This window comes from Phyllostomus hastatus, unplaced genomic scaffold (assembly GCF_019186645.2).
Source record: "Phyllostomus hastatus isolate PE091 unplaced genomic scaffold, TTU_PhHast_1.1 phas_scaffold_585, whole genome shotgun sequence".
Taxonomy (NCBI): domain Eukaryota; kingdom Metazoa; phylum Chordata; class Mammalia; order Chiroptera; family Phyllostomidae; genus Phyllostomus; species Phyllostomus hastatus.
Window position 1 is genome coordinate 2,098,970 of NW_025334037.1, and position 16,443 is coordinate 2,115,412.

At 49.7% G+C, this 16,443-nt stretch overlaps 1 protein-coding gene across 7 annotated transcripts in view; it reads left to right on the forward strand.

Annotated features, from left to right (window-relative positions):
* Nucleotides 1-16,443, forward strand: part of AMPD3 (adenosine monophosphate deaminase 3) — a 45,422-nt gene that overhangs the window by 1,704 nt on the left and 27,275 nt on the right. For 3 of the 7 annotated variants that reach the window (XM_045825548.1, XM_045825546.1, XM_045825547.1), the window contains one exon: nucleotides 8,294-8,519. In XM_045825548.1, the coding sequence (XP_045681504.1) occupies nucleotides 8,299-8,519 (221 nt within the window). In that variant the 5' untranslated portion in view covers nucleotides 8,294-8,298. Of the gene's footprint in view, nucleotides 1-2,979; nucleotides 3,277-3,445; nucleotides 3,465-3,729; nucleotides 4,171-8,293; nucleotides 8,520-16,443 lie in introns of those variants that run through there. The other 4 variants (XM_045825545.1, XM_045825549.1, XM_045825544.1 and 1 more) reach the window with 4 other exon arrangements.

Consider the following 16,443-nt stretch of genomic DNA (forward strand, 5'->3'; position numbering starts at 1 on the left):
CTGCTTTGCAGGGCAGCTGCTAATGGCTTGTCTTGGCTGGCAAAAGGCTCTGGGGTGAGTTTTGAGAGGCCCTGGAGCAGGAGAGGTTTGTGCTAACTAGTGTCATTTTCCTGGACCGTTAGGTCCTTGTACGAACCTGGAAGCTTAGTGATAACAAATTAGCAGAGGAGCTAGGAGGAAGCACTAGGAGGAATTTTAGCTCCCTCGTGAGCCCTTGTTGGCTATCCCCCTGGATGTGGTAACCAACATTTGACTGTATTCGGGGAAAAGCTGGCTGCAACTGGAGCCCTCATAGGAGAAATCCCTACCCTGGCTGTGAAGCATTAATGCTGAGGGGTCTTCAAGCCCTGGGGCCAGGCAGACAGAGCCCCTGTCAGCTCTCACCTCTCAGAGTGCTGACAACAGATTTGGGGTGGTGAGCCCCGCCTGGCTGTGACACTGAGGGGCCGGCTTGCTCTGAAGGTGATGGTAGGAGGCTGCCCAGTCCAAGAATCATGGGGCTTGCATAGGTGGGTTGCTGGAAAATTCTTGGGCCTCTCAGCCCCACTCTCAGTCCCATCTCAGTCCTTCTGAGATCCCGGATTCTCGGATAAGGGGTGAATGGCTCTCAACCAAGTCAAGAAGTGGCACCAGATGAAGCCTAATTTCTTTTGTCTTCACACAAGGTGAACTAATCTTCAACTGGCCTCAAAATCAATCCCATATCTTGAAAATATTATGGGAACATAAAAAGTAGTCTTAGAGAAAAGCAGGAAGACACCTTTTCTTTCCTAAAGCTACTCACTGGCCTTCCTGGTTCTTCCACCAAATGTATTGAGTTCTTAGTTCTTCTGTATGCTTGCTGCATATCTAGACAGGAGACCATGGTGTCGGGCTATGATATATGAGATGCTAGGGTGTAAGAGGATGGGCTCACGGCTGGAGTGCTGGCCATGCAAACTCAGCAAAAAGTATCATTCATTGAGAAGAGACTATGTCTCCTGATCTGGTTTCACATTTAAACATGGTTTCCTTTTCCTTGCACCCAAGTAGGAGTTTGAGAGAGAGCCTGGCAGACAATAGTACTCCATAAATATTGTTGAATAAAAGGATTCAGGGTCTAGATGTTTATTTCCTCAGTCGGACTCTCTCGCACCTGATGTCCTGATGACAATGATGTTGCTAGATAATACCCATAAAGCACATACGTTGTGCCAGGTACTATTCTAAGCACTTTACATATGTGAACTAATTTGATTGTCATGGCAATTTATGAGGTCAGTACTATTATTAATCCCACTTTATAAGGAATAGAACAGAGCCAGAGAAGTTTAGTCACTTGCCCAAGGTCATGCAACTAGGCAGTGGAACAGGATTCAAACCTAAGTAGTCTGGCTAGAGTCCATATTTTTAACCATATATAGTGCTGACTCTGAGCATGCTCTAAGTAGGTTAATCATTAGCCCATTCACACATTCATTATTTTATGTCCCCATTCACCAAATATTTACTGATGCCTATTATATTCCAGGCATGGGGACACAGTGGAGCTGATATTTAGCAGGTGAAGCCCCTTTGCCCAACTCCCATTGAGTCATGCACACCTCAGTGCATGAAACAGCATCCTTTCAGCAGGGGACATAACTTTTCTTGATAGGACATAATTTGATTCCAGCCTTTTCTGTTTTGGGGTGTTTGTGATGATTCCAGCCTTTTCTGTTTTGGGGTACTGGGCATGTAAATGATAAAAGAGAATTTAGTCTGGTGTCCTGGGCAGGAGATACAAGTCCTGGACCTGGTTGTTATAGATTGTCTTAATGTATCCTCAGAAGGGAATAGGGCTTTGAGCGTGGGACCAGTACTTCTCAGTACCAGGAGTCATCCAGGCCCTGAGGCTCAAGGCCTGGGTGTGTCGGGCTCAAGAGGAAAGTGTGAGGTCTTAAGCGAGGCTTGCCCTCCTGAGACAGAGTCACAGTTTCCTCTTAAACTGCCACTGTTGTGGAGGGCCTTGAATGCCTTTGGCTCCAGTGGGACCCTTGCCGATGGTCCCAACCTGTGTCACGTTAGCAGAGGTGTGGCCTCTCTCTGTCTGGACCTGATGGAGTGGGTCTCACACCACAGCTGGGCCCCATTAAGGCAGCCTTCTCTAAGCTGGAAAACGAAGGCACATAGTGGAAGGCATCTTCCAAAGCCCAGGCCACGGGACATTAATAGGTATTTTTTCCCTTTGGTGGCAGTGGTGGGAAGGTCAAATAAGTCTGTTGAATTAAACAAAGTTAACTCAAGACTTATTCTTTACTGCAGGACTTCTTGGGTATTTAGAATATTCTAGTAGGAATTGTGCGTGAATTCCCCTAAGAGACTCTAGTGTGCAGTATTTTCCAAGCCTTGTGTTCTACAGACTACATTTTGGAAAATGCATGTTTAGACTAAGGCTATCATCCATAGTCTGGTTCAAGGTGCAGAATGAAATTCTCTGAATGTGTTGAGTCCAGATAGTTTCTCAGATGCTTGGGCTAGGGTGCTCCCATCGCAGCCCCCCCTGAAACCTTCCCTCTCCCCTAAAAACACCAGCAGAAGGAATCATATGCCCCTTTTCCCATTTGGCAGAACAGTACTAGGGGCTTGAATTTTTTTGTCTATGATTTAAGTGCATTTAATTATTTAATGAATAAATACTACCTTCTCTCTAGGTTGCTTATAGCCTGCTGGTTGCACTGTTTATGAAACAGCTGCGAGAACAGGTGGGTCGTAATCTCTGGTTAGCTAAAGCCCAGCCGTGGCCCAGGGATCGTGTGTCAACCATGTAATCCTGCTCTGTACACACAGAAATTATTATGTGGGCTCAGGAAGGCACAACCTCAGGACTGGACATGAGAAGGTCACTCAGGCCCAAATGAGGGCTAGAGCCAGCCTCCCAATAAACAACTGACCCATCTTTTCTGGGCTCTTCTCCCCAGGATTTCAACAGCACCACAGAAATAGCCATTTTGCTCACGGTTATTTCCCAGATCCACGCCACTCATCCAAGTCACTGGGAGGCCGTGTGTCTGTTCTGAGCCTTCCTACGCAGGACTGTCCTTCTCCCAAAGGGTGGATGAAGAATAGAGCTTTGCGCACTGTGATTCTGCTTTAATCCATCCTGCTTGCTTTGAGAGGACTGCTTCTGTCGGTCACTGGAGGCAGCCCCACCTTCCCCAGTGGGAGCGGCTGCTGCTGGTGGCAGGGTGACTGAGTGCAGCCCGGGCTCAGGAGGCTTCTCAGAGCTGGAGGCCCACATGGACGCTGCGAGCGGCCGTAAGGAGGGGTTGGGGAGGATGGGCTCAGGTGGGCGAGGCAGGGCATACTTTGTGTGTGTGTGTGTGTGTGTGTGGGTGTGTGAGTGTGTATGTGCTCACCGTCACTCTCTGGTAGAGCTTGTCAGGCTGCCCAGTCACCAGTGGTGCCCAGGTTCCTTGGGGGAAGAAAGGAAGGAGTGGAACAAGGTATGCCAGCTTTTCATCCTGGCTTTCCCCTGCCTCAGTTTCCCCTCTTTCTGAGTCTCTGTCCTTTCTGGGAAAGGAGGGAGCAGTTCATAGACCTTCCCTCTTTTAGAAGAGGAGGGGGGTAAAGCTCTTATGGGCAGCTGAGCTTAGAGCTCTCCTGCCAGCCCTGGCATGTGTTGGATGGGTTGTTTTGTGGGGGCGGGGGGAGGAGCCTTCTGAGGGCAGGCAGCAAAGGATGGTATTGCACGTTTCTGCTTACCTTTCAAGAAGGGTCTGGACGTTAGATGGAGGCTGTGCTTCTTCTGGGGTTAATCAGGAAGGCTGGATGTGCTGTTGCGTTGGGACAGCAGTGGTTTTAGCTTCTTACTTTGGAGCAGGCTGTGGACAGGGCGAGGACACTGCATTCAGGATATAGCAGCCGTGGATAATTGGCATGACCCGAGCCCTTTAGGACTCTTGGAAATTTTCCACTTCTGTTTCATATTCATGGGAGAATTTCCAGCCCAGACTTTTCCTGCTGTTGCTCAAGGCTGCTCACAGATATGCAAAGCAGAGACCTCCCACCCCGGCAACGGCAGATACGACCCAGCTAGCTGCACTTGCATTGACTCAGCTCAGCCTCCAGGCAGCTCGCAGCCCTGGCCTGAGAGCGTCACCTGTGTGGCATCCTCAGGAGCAGTCATGGAGACTCCGCTGCTAGGATCAGGTCTGTGCTGTGGGTTCTGACGAAGGGAATCTGGCAAGAGCAGGGAACAGCTTCATTTATGTAAGGAGGGGATTTAAGTGGCTCTCTGCTTCCTTTCTGAAGGGGCTGTGGTGCCACAGTTATTGTTTGTTGAAATGGGTGGCATTGGACAGCTTTCTGACTTTGGGGCACTTCTACAGGCTCCCTGGAGGGTGTTGTATGTAATGGTGAGATAAGCTGTATCACTAGCCAGTGCTGGTGAATTCACAGTTAAGCCTCCCAAGCCTGCTGGCTCTAGCCAACAAAGTTGAAAATCAGGCTTGAACAAGCAGCTGGAGCTGAAGCCCTGCTTTGCATCTGCAGAGTGGGCTTTCCTCTGCCTGTGGCCTGGCCTGTGTCTGTAGGTCTGAGAAGAGAGACAAGAAGTGGAGGGAGGGGCTGGCAGGTGGGAACTGTCTGCCCAGGCTGTCCAGGAGACAGCAGGTGTACAGGAGGTTCCTGAGACCCACTGAGTTAGCCCAGCTAAATGTTAAATGGGCTTAGCCCAAGTAACCCTTCTGGGTCACTTGGTTCATAGTAAGCCATAGAATGAAGCCCCCACTGATTACTTAAGACATTGGTAGTAGCTCTGCAGGAGATTCATAGGGGTCTGTTAAAAAAAAACGGGGTGGGGGTGGCTCTGTGGGAAAATGCTACTCGGTGACCCTGGAGTTTTTGATGTGCCCTGTGAATCTGCGTTGGGGGGCTCTGGAATGCAGCATCTCCCTAATAATTGACTATGAGACCTGTTTTACCAGCAATAGGTATTGACTTCTTAGGGGACCCAGTTTGACAAAGGCTGATTGAAGCTATTTAAGTGAAAGAAAGAAGGAGCTCTTTTGTAGAAAGGTGCATTCTGAAAAGTGTGTTTAGTTGACTTGAGCAAGTTGAGAACACTCCTTGGAAGAATATGGCAAGATCTGGCATGAGAGCCTCAGACACAAAGGACCCCTCAAATGTCCATTTCTGAGAGGGCTTGGGGGGTATAGCTTATGTGTGTTTGTGGGGGTAAAGCATAGGGGATAGGAAGGTGGTGGTAGGCAGTTTCTGTCCAGGGCAGGAGCTAACGCAGAGATGGGCCTCAGTGGTGCGATTCCCTTTGGGCTGCCTCTCTGTGGTATGGGTTAGGTGGGGGTAACTGCCCAAACCCGGGATGTTGAAGTTTGATTTGTTTTTCTATGTTTTTCTTTTTTTATAAACACTCCAGTCTCTTCGCTTCCTTTCTACCTCCTCTGTGTTTGTTAAAATGGCATTATGACAGCAGTAATGATCAAAATTGGATTGCCTCTCACATGGGCAGTCCTGCCATTTGAGTGTGAGTCGCTCTTACAGCCCTTGTCCCCAACGGGACACATTTTCATATCATTGTAATCAAAGCATGGGTACAGTTTTATTTACTCATTTTTCACTTACTGTTATTTGCTAAGATATTTTATGTGGTTGTATTGTCCTCATGATAATGATTTTGGCTGCTTAACAATTTTTTCTCAAGTGAGTGTGCTCTAATTTGGACATTTTAAAGCTATGCGTGTAAATATCATTGTACCTTTTCCTTCCTTCAGTTTCCTTTCTTAGAGGCAACTTCTAGAACATGTTAAATGGTATGGCTGCCTATTGGATGTTGCCCTTGACCTGTGTGGCCTTAGAGTTGCCAGGTAAAGGTCCAGATTTGCTCTGGCTGAACAGCTCCTCCTGGATCTAGTTCTCTGTCTTTCTCTACATTTCTCTCCCCTGTCACCTTCTTTTCCCAGCCTCTGATCTGATGGTTTCCAGCTTCCCCTTCTCTCTGCTATCAGGACATGGTGATCTCCAGGCTGCTCTGTCCCTCTTCCTCTTTGCAGGCCAGGCCTTAGCTGTTGTGGTCTCTGCCAGTACAGACGAGCACAGTTGCATGTCGAGATGCCTCTGTCCAAACCAGCTCCCTCCCCCTCAACTCCCTGAGAGTGAGCAAGGCCTGGGAAAGGCAGGGTCCTGGTGGGGAAGGAAGGGAGAAATTGGTTTCACAGTTGATGGGCTCACAGATGTTCTTTGCCTGTTACTAGCCTCTTTCCTCCTTCCTGTCCGTGTCATGAATTAGGCCCACGTGCGGCAGAGAGGACCTGAGCGGCAAGCCTCCCGGGCACTGGGAGCCTCTCTGGTACCTAGAATTATGGCACTTAGAACTGAGAGGCCTTGGGGACCACTTAGCCTTATCTTATCTGGGATAGCCAAGAGAATGGCTGTCCCAGGGTGGCTCCGTGAGCCCCTCCTCCTTGGCAGTTGCTTCCTCTTCCTGCCAGATGGCAAGTGGGCACTATCCAGCCTTCATCCTTATCTGTTGGGCTGACAAAACCACTTCTCTCTTTAAACCTTCCCTAAAGAAACTGTGGTAAAAAGTGGACAGGGAACTCTTCTTCCAGAGCTGGTTGTCGAGAGGATGCAGTATTCACTGATGCCATAAGTGTTGGGGACAATGGGGACACCTGTCTTGACACCAGATGGACAAAGAGAAGCAGGGCAGCATAGTGGTTAGCAGCATAGGTGGAACCAGGTGCTGGGTTCGTATCCCTGGGCAGAGACTCAGGGTGGGGCAGGACAGGGATCCAAGGTGGGGGGAACAGCTGAAGTTTCTGCTCACTTATTAAAGTATGACCCTGGCAAGTGAGCTCACTGTGCCTTCATTTTCTCATCTGTAGAATGGGAATAAGAGGATTAACTGAGTTCACAAGTATAAAGGCAGAGTGTACTTAAGTGCTAAGTGTTGAAAAAAAAGACAAAAAGGCAGAAAAACAGAAAAGAAAGGAACCAACTAGGTGATTTAGGCCTACCGCTGATAGTAAGAAACCAGTATGCAGAGAGGCGGGTAAGGGCAAGCTTCTTTGAGGAAGTGACTTTTCAGCTGGGCTGTGCAAGGTGAAGAGTATCCCCGTCTCTAAACCTTTACAGTAGTCCCCTCTTATCCACAGTTTTATTTTCTGCGGTTTCAGTTACCTGCAGTTGACTGTGGTATAGAAATAGTGAATAGAAAATTCCAGAAATAAACAATTCACACATTTTAAATTGCATGCCACTCTGACTAGCCGGGCTGCCCCATTCCACGGGGGGTGGGAACCGTCCTCTGGTCCACTGTCTCCACACTGTAGACGCTTCCTGCTCGTTAGTCATTTCACCTTCTTGGCCATCAGACCGACCGTCTTGCAGTAAAAGTAGTCAAGGATCCCTTATTTTACTTAATAATGGCCGCAAAGCCATTCACATAACTTTTATTCACATAACTTTTATTACACTATATTGATTATAATTGTTCTATTTTTGTTAGTTATTGTTGTTCATCTCCCACTTTGAGATGAACAACAATAACACATCTCCCAGTTGTGCCTAATTTATCAATTAAACTTCACCATAGATATGTGTGTATAGGAAAAATCATATATATAGAGTTCAATGTTATCTGAGGTTTTTGGCATCCACTGGGGGTCTTGCAACATATTCCGCCTGGATCTGGGGGGCTGCTGTATTTTATTTGCTGTGTCCTGGTACAAGTGCCAGAGGGCTTGGAAGACGGTGGGACCGTGATTGCAAATTCTTTGTTTTCAGCAAAAGGCCTTGTTTCATGTGATGAAGAATTCAGTCTTGGGTTCCTGAGGGCTCTGCTGTCATCTCACAGGACCTTAAGCTAATCATTAAACCCTCTGTACAGTGGGAGTGAGGTCTGGTCGTTGTCGCACCTGGAATGGCCTCCTCATAATCTGTAGGAGGAAGGTGCTGACCTCTCCTGTCCCTTCTGCATCGTGGAAACAGAGCCGGGAGAGGCAGGGCTGCGGTGTGCTTCGAATTCCCTGAGGTCAAAAAAATGGAGGCACGCTTAGTGGGATAGTTCATTTTTTGACTTCTGAACACTTGCTTTCTCATGAAATGTAAGTGGCCCTACACTCTTCACATCCAATTACTTATTGAGCTAGTTTTAAAAATTGGTGTGCTGGGCTTGGTCAAGGGACGTCCCAAGTACACAGCTGACCCCGAGGACTGGCGGCCCGGCCCTTCTCTGCTCCCCAGCCTGCCCCCACGCTGTGACTCAGGCTATCCAGTAATTCAGGAAGGTTAATGTGTGTTCTTTTTCTGCTAGCCGAGATGCCGCGCCAATTCCCCAAGCTGAGCATCTCTGAGGTGGACGAGCAAGTCCGGCTCCTGGCCGAGAAGGTGTTTGCTAAAGTGCTCCGAGAAGAGGACAGCAAAGATGCCCTGTCCCTCTTCACCGTCCCCGAGGACTGCCCCATCGGCCAGAAGGAGGCCAAGGAGAGAGAGCTGCAGAAGGAGCTGGCGGAGCAGGAGTCTCTGGAGAGCGTGAAAAGGTTTGTCCCCACGACTCAGCTGTCGTGTGCCCAGTTGTGCAGACCCAGGCAGACTGTGGGTGTTTGTCCTGAGATGAGGTGGCTCGTGGGAACTGGTCTGTCTCTGGGCACTGAGTTTACTTCTTAACCAAAACCTCTTGATCACCAATTTCTTGAAGGACATTTTGGTGCTCCTGTTTGTTTGAAAAGATGAAAGAAACCACTCTCTCTTTGCTGCTGTTCTTATAATGGATCAGGTGTATAAATACACACCATTTATTTCCAAATGAAATGTCCATTTTCTTTTTGGAAATTTTAGGATTTCTTAGGAAATATAAATTTTACTTCTTATCATCACTTGACAAGTACTTTCCATTATTAATGAACTCAGTTCACTATTTCCCAGGGTCTGTGCTGAGCAATGGGGATGTAATAGTGAACACGACCACTGTTGTCCCTGCCCTATAGTGTATACAGTGGGTCTAGACAATAATTAAGTAACTGGACAAATTAATAAAAAAATAAGTTATGTGCTATATCAGTCAGGGTCTAATCAGGAAAACAGAAACCACCTGAGTATTGGAAGTACGTGTTTCACGCAGGGAGTTGGTTACAGAGGTGGTAGAGAGCTGAGAAGACAAGCAGGGGCATGGGAGGCGGCCCAGACGTTAGACACAGTGGAAAGCAGCCACCACCCTGCACCAGAGAGACCGTGGAGAGAGTTGCAGTTGCTGGAGCCCAGCATAGAGACGTTGGAACTGCAGTGGTTTTCCAGTGGATGCTGGAGCCAAGGAAGCAAAGCAATAGCTGCAGAGATGTCTCCCAAGGCAGAGAGAGAGAGAGATGCAGGACATCTTCCAGTTTCCCCGAATGGTTGCCATTGGCCAGACCTAGCCAGAAACCAGCTTTCACATAGCTGGAAGCACAGGGGAGGGTGAGGAGTAGATCTGAGGACAAAGAGGCCCAGGCCCAGGCCCAGGCCAGGTGCTAGGTAGGAGAGACTAGGAGTCGAGAGAAGGAAAGAAAAGCTGTGTGTATGTTGGGGTGGTGGTGGGGTAGTCATTTTTCCAATGGGGTATTTAGGGAAGGTTTTTCGGAAGAGGTGACATTGTAGCTGATGCTTACGGGGTGTAATGGGACTAGCGTGTGTAGAGCTTGGTGAGAGCCTTACAGGGAAAGGAGCCAGGACAAAGGCCTTCTATCTGCAGGGCCCACGTGGGGTAGAGGTGTGGGTAAAGGGGTAAGAGCCGTGACCTCAGGTATCAGATCAGACTGGCCCTGTGCTCTCTTGGATAAGAAGTTTGGATGTTAGTCCAAGTGCAATGGGAAGCCCTCACCTTTTCACAGTTTATCTCGCCTGGGAGGCAGAGTTAAAGAGCAGAAAAGCTTCGATGAAGTGTCTAGCGGGGCTGTAGTGGGGTGCCTATCTGGCCAGCACGCTGCAGACCTCGGTAGCTGATGTAGTAGAACTTTTCTGCAACCTAGTCAGCGATCAGGTTCTTACTAAGGTACCTCTTTAGAGGCAAGTCCTTTCTTGGCTTGGTAGTATGGAAGTCCAGTCTTTTCGTAACTTCTTTTTGGAAGTTAAAGAGTAAAGTATTGGTATAAAGGCAAGAACAGAGCTTTATCACCCATAAAATAAGTGCTTTTCTTCCTCAGAGGGGATCTGAGCCCATGAAATGAAGGGGTGTTGTGCCCTCAGCCAACTCTGAGTGCCAGCCTTGTACTGGGAGAGGTGGGGCGGCCCCTCGCTCGGCGGCACGGCCATCCCCGGTGGGTGAAGAAGAGCAGGACTGTGGAGACCTTCGCCCACGCTGCACTGGCTTAACAGAGGGTGATTTTATGGACTGACGGGTCTGAAGGGCCTTCTCTGTCTTATAAATTGGTCACTTTAGAACTTTAATAATGAGGATCCCTGGCATTTTTTTTATCACCAGGAATAAGAGGGTTCTGACTCCAGTTTCCATTACGTGCAACATGGGCCTGACGCCTGTAAAAAGAGATTGTTCTCTTCTTATCAATGCCCAGGCTAACGGCAGAATGGAAGCCTTCTCCCTCTAAGTCCAAGTGCTGCTCTGTGGTTTCCAGAAATTCCTCGCAAACCCCTCTTCAGAAATGTTGTTCTGTCCCTACTTAACAGGTTGTGTTGGTCTCGGTTTGCCTCCGTCTGCCCCTGTGGACCGGAAGGCCTTGAGGACGGCGTCTGGCTCCTGCCACACGCCCGGACTCAGCCTGTGGTGGTGAGCAGCAGATGTGTGGTGGAGCAAATCCATCCTGTTTCCCCGTGGCCACCACAGACACTACATCGGGGTGGCCACTACTCCCTGGACCATGGTGTTCTGCCACTCACTAGTATGCTCTGTGACCTTGGGCAAATTAGGAAATCTCTCTGCACCCCAGTTTCTTCCTCCCATACAAAATGAGGATGGTCAAAGTAGTTGCTTTCCTGAGGTGTTGTGAGGAATGAGGGAATGAACACCTGGCTGGGGGTGGGGCCTGGGTCACAGTGAGCCCCCTGTGCATGCTCACTCTCGACTTCTTGCTGCCCAGGTGGAGACGGGCAGCAGTAGTGGCTGCCTCTTACTGTGGGTGAAGTGCTGGGCTGTGTGGTTTATTTTCGTTCCCTAATCCCCACATCAGGCTTATCAAGTGGATATTCTTATGCCCTCGGTTTTTTGGATTAGGGAAATAAGGCTCAGAGGAATTTGTACAAGGACACATAGCGAGTAAGTGGCAGAGCAGAAACTGAAATTCACGTCTTTTGAACACAGACCCCCCCACTTTGCCCCAGGGCTTTCCCCTTGTTCGGCAGGGGTGGGGTCTGTGGTGCCATCGTGAACCGTGCCAGTGGAGTGACACTGGGTGTTGCTCCCCAGGATAGGATTGCCAGCTTCTGAATGAAATGGGGGGAAGCTGGGCCAAAGCTCCACCCTACCCACTGGCTTTTTTTCCTGCCAAACGACAGCCTGGTCCCTGCACTCCCTGTCCATGTGTCAGTGCCCTCTGGGGCCCGTGTACCCCCCACTTTTTCCTTCAGTTTCCCTGCTCTGTAGGGGTACCGTTGTGTAAATATTCAGGTGTGGACACTTGTGGAGGAACTTTCTCCACAGCTTCCTCTTCAGCTGACATTCTGAAATACAAATGGTGATATGGCGCCCTCCTGCCCAGGGCCCACAGGCCAGAAGCCAGCAGCAGGTCTTCAGAAATGCAGAGTTGGTAGATTTGTGTTTCAAATTGTGAGGTGAGGTGGGGCTTCCAGTTTTCAAAAAGTCCTCCCCCACCCTGGCTCCTCTGATACTCCTGAATATTCCTAGTGTTTGGAGAAGGCTTTTCAAATTATTTTTTAGTTTTTACAACCATTTTCTATTGCTCTCACTAAAAACAAAACAAAACAAAACAAAACTATTCTAAGTCTATTGTAAAAGCACAAGCTAGAATCAGGAAGTTAGACAGCTTCTTACAAAAAAGAAGAAAAACGTGATCTGTGAGTAAGGAAGATGAGCGCCTAAAACATGGCGGCTTGCTGTGGAGGATTCTAGTCGCTGTGAGAACTGAGTGGGGCTCAAACATCACCCCTCCTAAACTGGGGGCCGAGTCCAGAGAGCCAGAGCTCCGGGCGGCTCAGAGAAGCACTTGATTTTACAGGCCAGGCCCCCACTGGGAGGCCAGCAGGGAGGGCTTACTGCAGCGCCCTGCCCCCTGAGGAGATGACATTGTCCAGGTCTCTGCTGTGCTGTGGGGCTGGCTCAAGGTGAGGGGGAGGGTGGACTCTCTGTGGAGTCAAAGTCAGGAGGCAAAGACAGGAAGGCAGGAACAGCTGGTGGTACCCAGGAGCTATCTTCTGTTCACTTTGAATCCCGTCATATTACCTGGCCTGTGTTCACCCATGCCACAAAGTACGGAGTTGGAGCTTAGCCAACACTGACAACAGGAAAAATCTCTCAGCAACCAAAATGCACATTAGTGCTCCCTCGCCTCTCCTGCTTTTTCCACATAATCTGTATAACATACTCTCCACCCGTGTAAAGTGCACCATTCAATGGTTTTTATTATATTTGCAGAGTTGTGCAACCAGTTTTGGAACATCTTTTTCATCACCGAGAGAAACCCCATATCTTTTAGCTGGCATCCCCTAGTACTCACCTTCAATCTCCTGTTTATTATTACTTTACACAGATTCAACAAGCTCAGTTATCTGACCCTGTGACAAATTTAGGGAAGCAGATTAGCAGTGAGAAAAGGACTTCTAGAGATGGGGTCACAGAAATGATGTGTGGGGATGAGGAGCCCAGGCTGAGGACCCAGTCCACTGGGTTCACAAGACAGCCTCATCCTTTGTTGTGGAGCGGCCTTGGGCCAGCTCCTAACTAACTGCAGGAGCTGTTTTCCAGTCTGCACAAGGAGGAAAGTCAAAGGGCCTTTCTTGTGAGAATTAAAGGAGCTAATACTCGGTGTCCAATCTTTTGGCATCTCTGGGCCACACTAGAAGAAGAGTTGTCTTGGGCCTCACATTAAATACACAAACACTGATGAAAACTGAAGATGGGCAAAAAAGGTTTCAAGTAAATTTACGACTTTGTGTTGGGCCGCATTCATAGCCGTCCTGGACGCCCCTGGTTCTGAAGAATTCGAAGCACAGCGTCTCAGAGCAAAATGCCTCGAAGATGGATTGTACAGTGAAGACCCCGGAGTCACCAAGAGAACTTTAGGTTACGTTCAGCATGCTCAGATTAAGATACAGGAATTACGATTTGTATTTTAAAAAGCTACACCTAAGTTGGAATTTTTAAAAATTAGGGTATGAAGGGGACAGACGTTATCTGAAAAATTTAGCTCTCCAGAACAGCTGCTCCCTCGAGAATGTATGGAGTAAAGTAGATAAACAGACATTTGTTATGAATTGAGCACAGCCCATCATTTTATTTTATGAAACTTCTTCAGTCGGGTAGGTCACTTGTTGATTCAGGGCCATTGACAGAGGAGCTTTGTTTGAAAGAGTCAGTTCGTCTGCTCTTCACATTGAGAATGGAGCATTTTGACCTCTGGGACCTTTGGGAGGAAGGACAGCTGGGAAGGACTGGGGAAAAGGGGATGGGAGGAGGCAGGCGAATGGAGACCTTCCCTTGGTCTGGAGGGAGGGGGGAAGGGCAGCCGTAGGTGAGGACTGGTTGTCTATCAGAGGAAAGTGAAGGAGAAGGCTGGGCTTGAGGCTGTGAGTCTTTACACCTGAGGGGCTTCAGATAAGTTAGTCAAAGCTACACCCGCCTGGTCAGGCAGCAGGTCACTTGGCCTGCAGGTGCAGGTGGAGCAGTAAGTACTGTGTGGGGGGTGCCAGTGCCCTGCGCATATGCCTCCTGTAGGCCCCTCATGCAGCGCAAGTCGTGGTCAGCTCTTCCCACCTTCTCCTTTTCAGATAGGCTGAGGCCTCTGGTCTCAATCACAGAGAAGGTGTTGGGGCTTCAGCTGTGCTCCTCAGACCTGGGGTCCTCCCTTCCACGTGGGTCAGTGCAGTGACAGTGGAAGCAGTAGGCGCAGATGAGCCTGAGGGGAGTGGGGAGTGCCTGCCCCACCTAATGGCGGTCAGATTCAGGTTGTTAGTAAAACCAGTGCTGGCTTGTGACTCCTGCCTGGAGCCTTTTGAGTACCTCGTCTGGAGGGGTAGGTACTGCCAGAGTGACGTGAGTGTGTGGGTGGGAGGGGTTCGAACAAGCCTCCCAATTCTGGAATGTCCCTCTCTCCCTCGGGGAATGATGCAGGGAGTCTTCTCTGGTACTGCTGCTCCACCATGCCCACCCCGAGTCTGGATTAGGTGTCTCCTCTGGGACCCCGAAATATGCAGGGCTTCTCACCGCACTGACCCCATTGTGTGAGTCTGTCTAGCCATCAGTGAGTCTAAGACTCAAATGACGGTCATACTAAGCCTCTATTGTTGTGACACACGTGGGGCTTCAGGTGGCCTTGAGAGGGACAGAAGCACATGTGTGTGCACATACATATATACACACCCATGACTGCTGTTCTTGTCGTTGTTGGCTGAGCCTCGGTTGTGTAGGAAGCACACAAGATATGGGCTTATGGTAGGCAGCATTTCTAAAACGGCCCCCCAAAGATGTCCCTCTAATCTCTAGACCCTTTGAACATCGGCAGACAGCTCTCCTGGATTATGCTGGGCTGTATGGCACCAGTCAGCCGCTGGAGTCAGGGTTATATTTTCTCTGTCCGTCTACTCCAGGGCCTGGCACACGGTCATTTATTGAATGGAGTCAGGTCCACGGGTGGCCCCCTGACTCACAGTATGCGGTTGAGAGCCTTTGGGGAAAGGTTTGCGCTGGTGCCCCTCCATGCCCGGAAGCCCTCTGGGCAGAGTACACAGGGCAGGGGGCTTCAGAGTTCCCTGGGAAGATGCTGGCTGTTCTCTAGAAGAGCAAAGAGCATGCTGGGTCTTAACTTGGGTTTAGCATATTAATCAAATGTTATAATCAAAGGCTCTGGGATGCCTGGTTCCCAGAAGCTGAGGAGGGCTGAGGAGTGGGCCAGGGTAGGGTTGGGGACATGGCGAATGTCAGGGACAGCCAAGGGCCATAGGGCAGGAGGGGGCATCCGAGCAGCTGAGATGTGCTGTTCATCATCTCGTGTTGACAACCTGGTTGGGCAAGAAGGTCTGTGGCCCAGGAGGACAAAGCTGCTCCCTGGCCCCTTGGGCTCCCTGGCTTTGCTTGGAGCTGGTGTTCTCATAGTCCCACATCCTGCCAGCTTTTTTGGCAGGAGTGTGTTTTTGCCAGGTGAGCTTGTGGGCGGGAAAGGAGGGGGTGTGCCAGCTGGGACAGAGTGAGCTGGCCTACTCTGGTGCCCCGGGCGAGCACGAGGTGCAACAGGTGGGACTGTAAACAGGCAGATCTTGGCCTATCCTAAGGAAGTGCTTTCTAATAGTGGCAACAGATCATATTCTGTTTACCTCGTGTTTACGTGCCTAGCACTGGCCTGGCCCAGAGTAGGTGCTTGGGAAATGTTTTTTGAATAATGATTGAATGCTGATGTCTTATTCAGAAATGAAGTGAGCTCTCTGTTACTGGAGGTATTCGAGCAACAGCTGCCTTCATGAGAGGGTTGGAGCGTATTATCTTCAAAGCCCTTTGCAGCCAGGAGACCCCATGAGTCTATGACTTAGATGAAAGTCATGGTAACCCTCTGTTGTTGTGACACACGGGGGGCTTCGGGTGGCCTTAAGAGGGACAGAAGCACATGTGCGTACACACATACACACACACATACACACACATGGCTGCTGTTTTCACAGTTGTTGGCTGAGCCTCGGTTGTGTAGGAAGCACACGAGATATGGGCTTATGGTAGGCAGCATTTCTGAAACGGCCCCCCAAAGATGTCCCTCCATAATCTCCAGACCCTTTGGACATCACAGACTCCTGGGGTTATGCTGTGCTGTATGGCACCGTGGACCTCCAGAGAGGGAAGTTCCCAGGTGGGCCTCACCTAATCACATGAGCCTCGGAGCAGGGAGCTTTCCCAGGCTGGTTATAGACGGAGAGGTCAGAGAGATTCGGAGCACAGCACCACGTGCCATGCCTGCCTTTGAAGATGGAGAGGTCTGTGTGCAGGCATGGAGTGACCCCCGCCCAGGCCAGCAAGGAACCAGGGAGCTCAGTCCATGGCCACATGGCAACACCCTAAATGAGCTTGGGAGTGGATTTCCTCTCAGAGTCTCCAGGTAAGAGCTCAGTGTAGCCAACACCTTGATTTTGGCCTTTGACGCCCTGAGCGTAGAGCGCAGCTGTGCCCGCTCAGACTTCTCACCTGCAGCGCTGTGAGCCAGCGAACGGGTGTTGCCTGAAGCCACATGGCTGTGGCAGTTTGTCGTGCAGCAGGAGGAAATGAACACAGGACCCTCTCCTTGGGCTCTGTTTAGCTTTCCCAGTTTTCTGAGATAC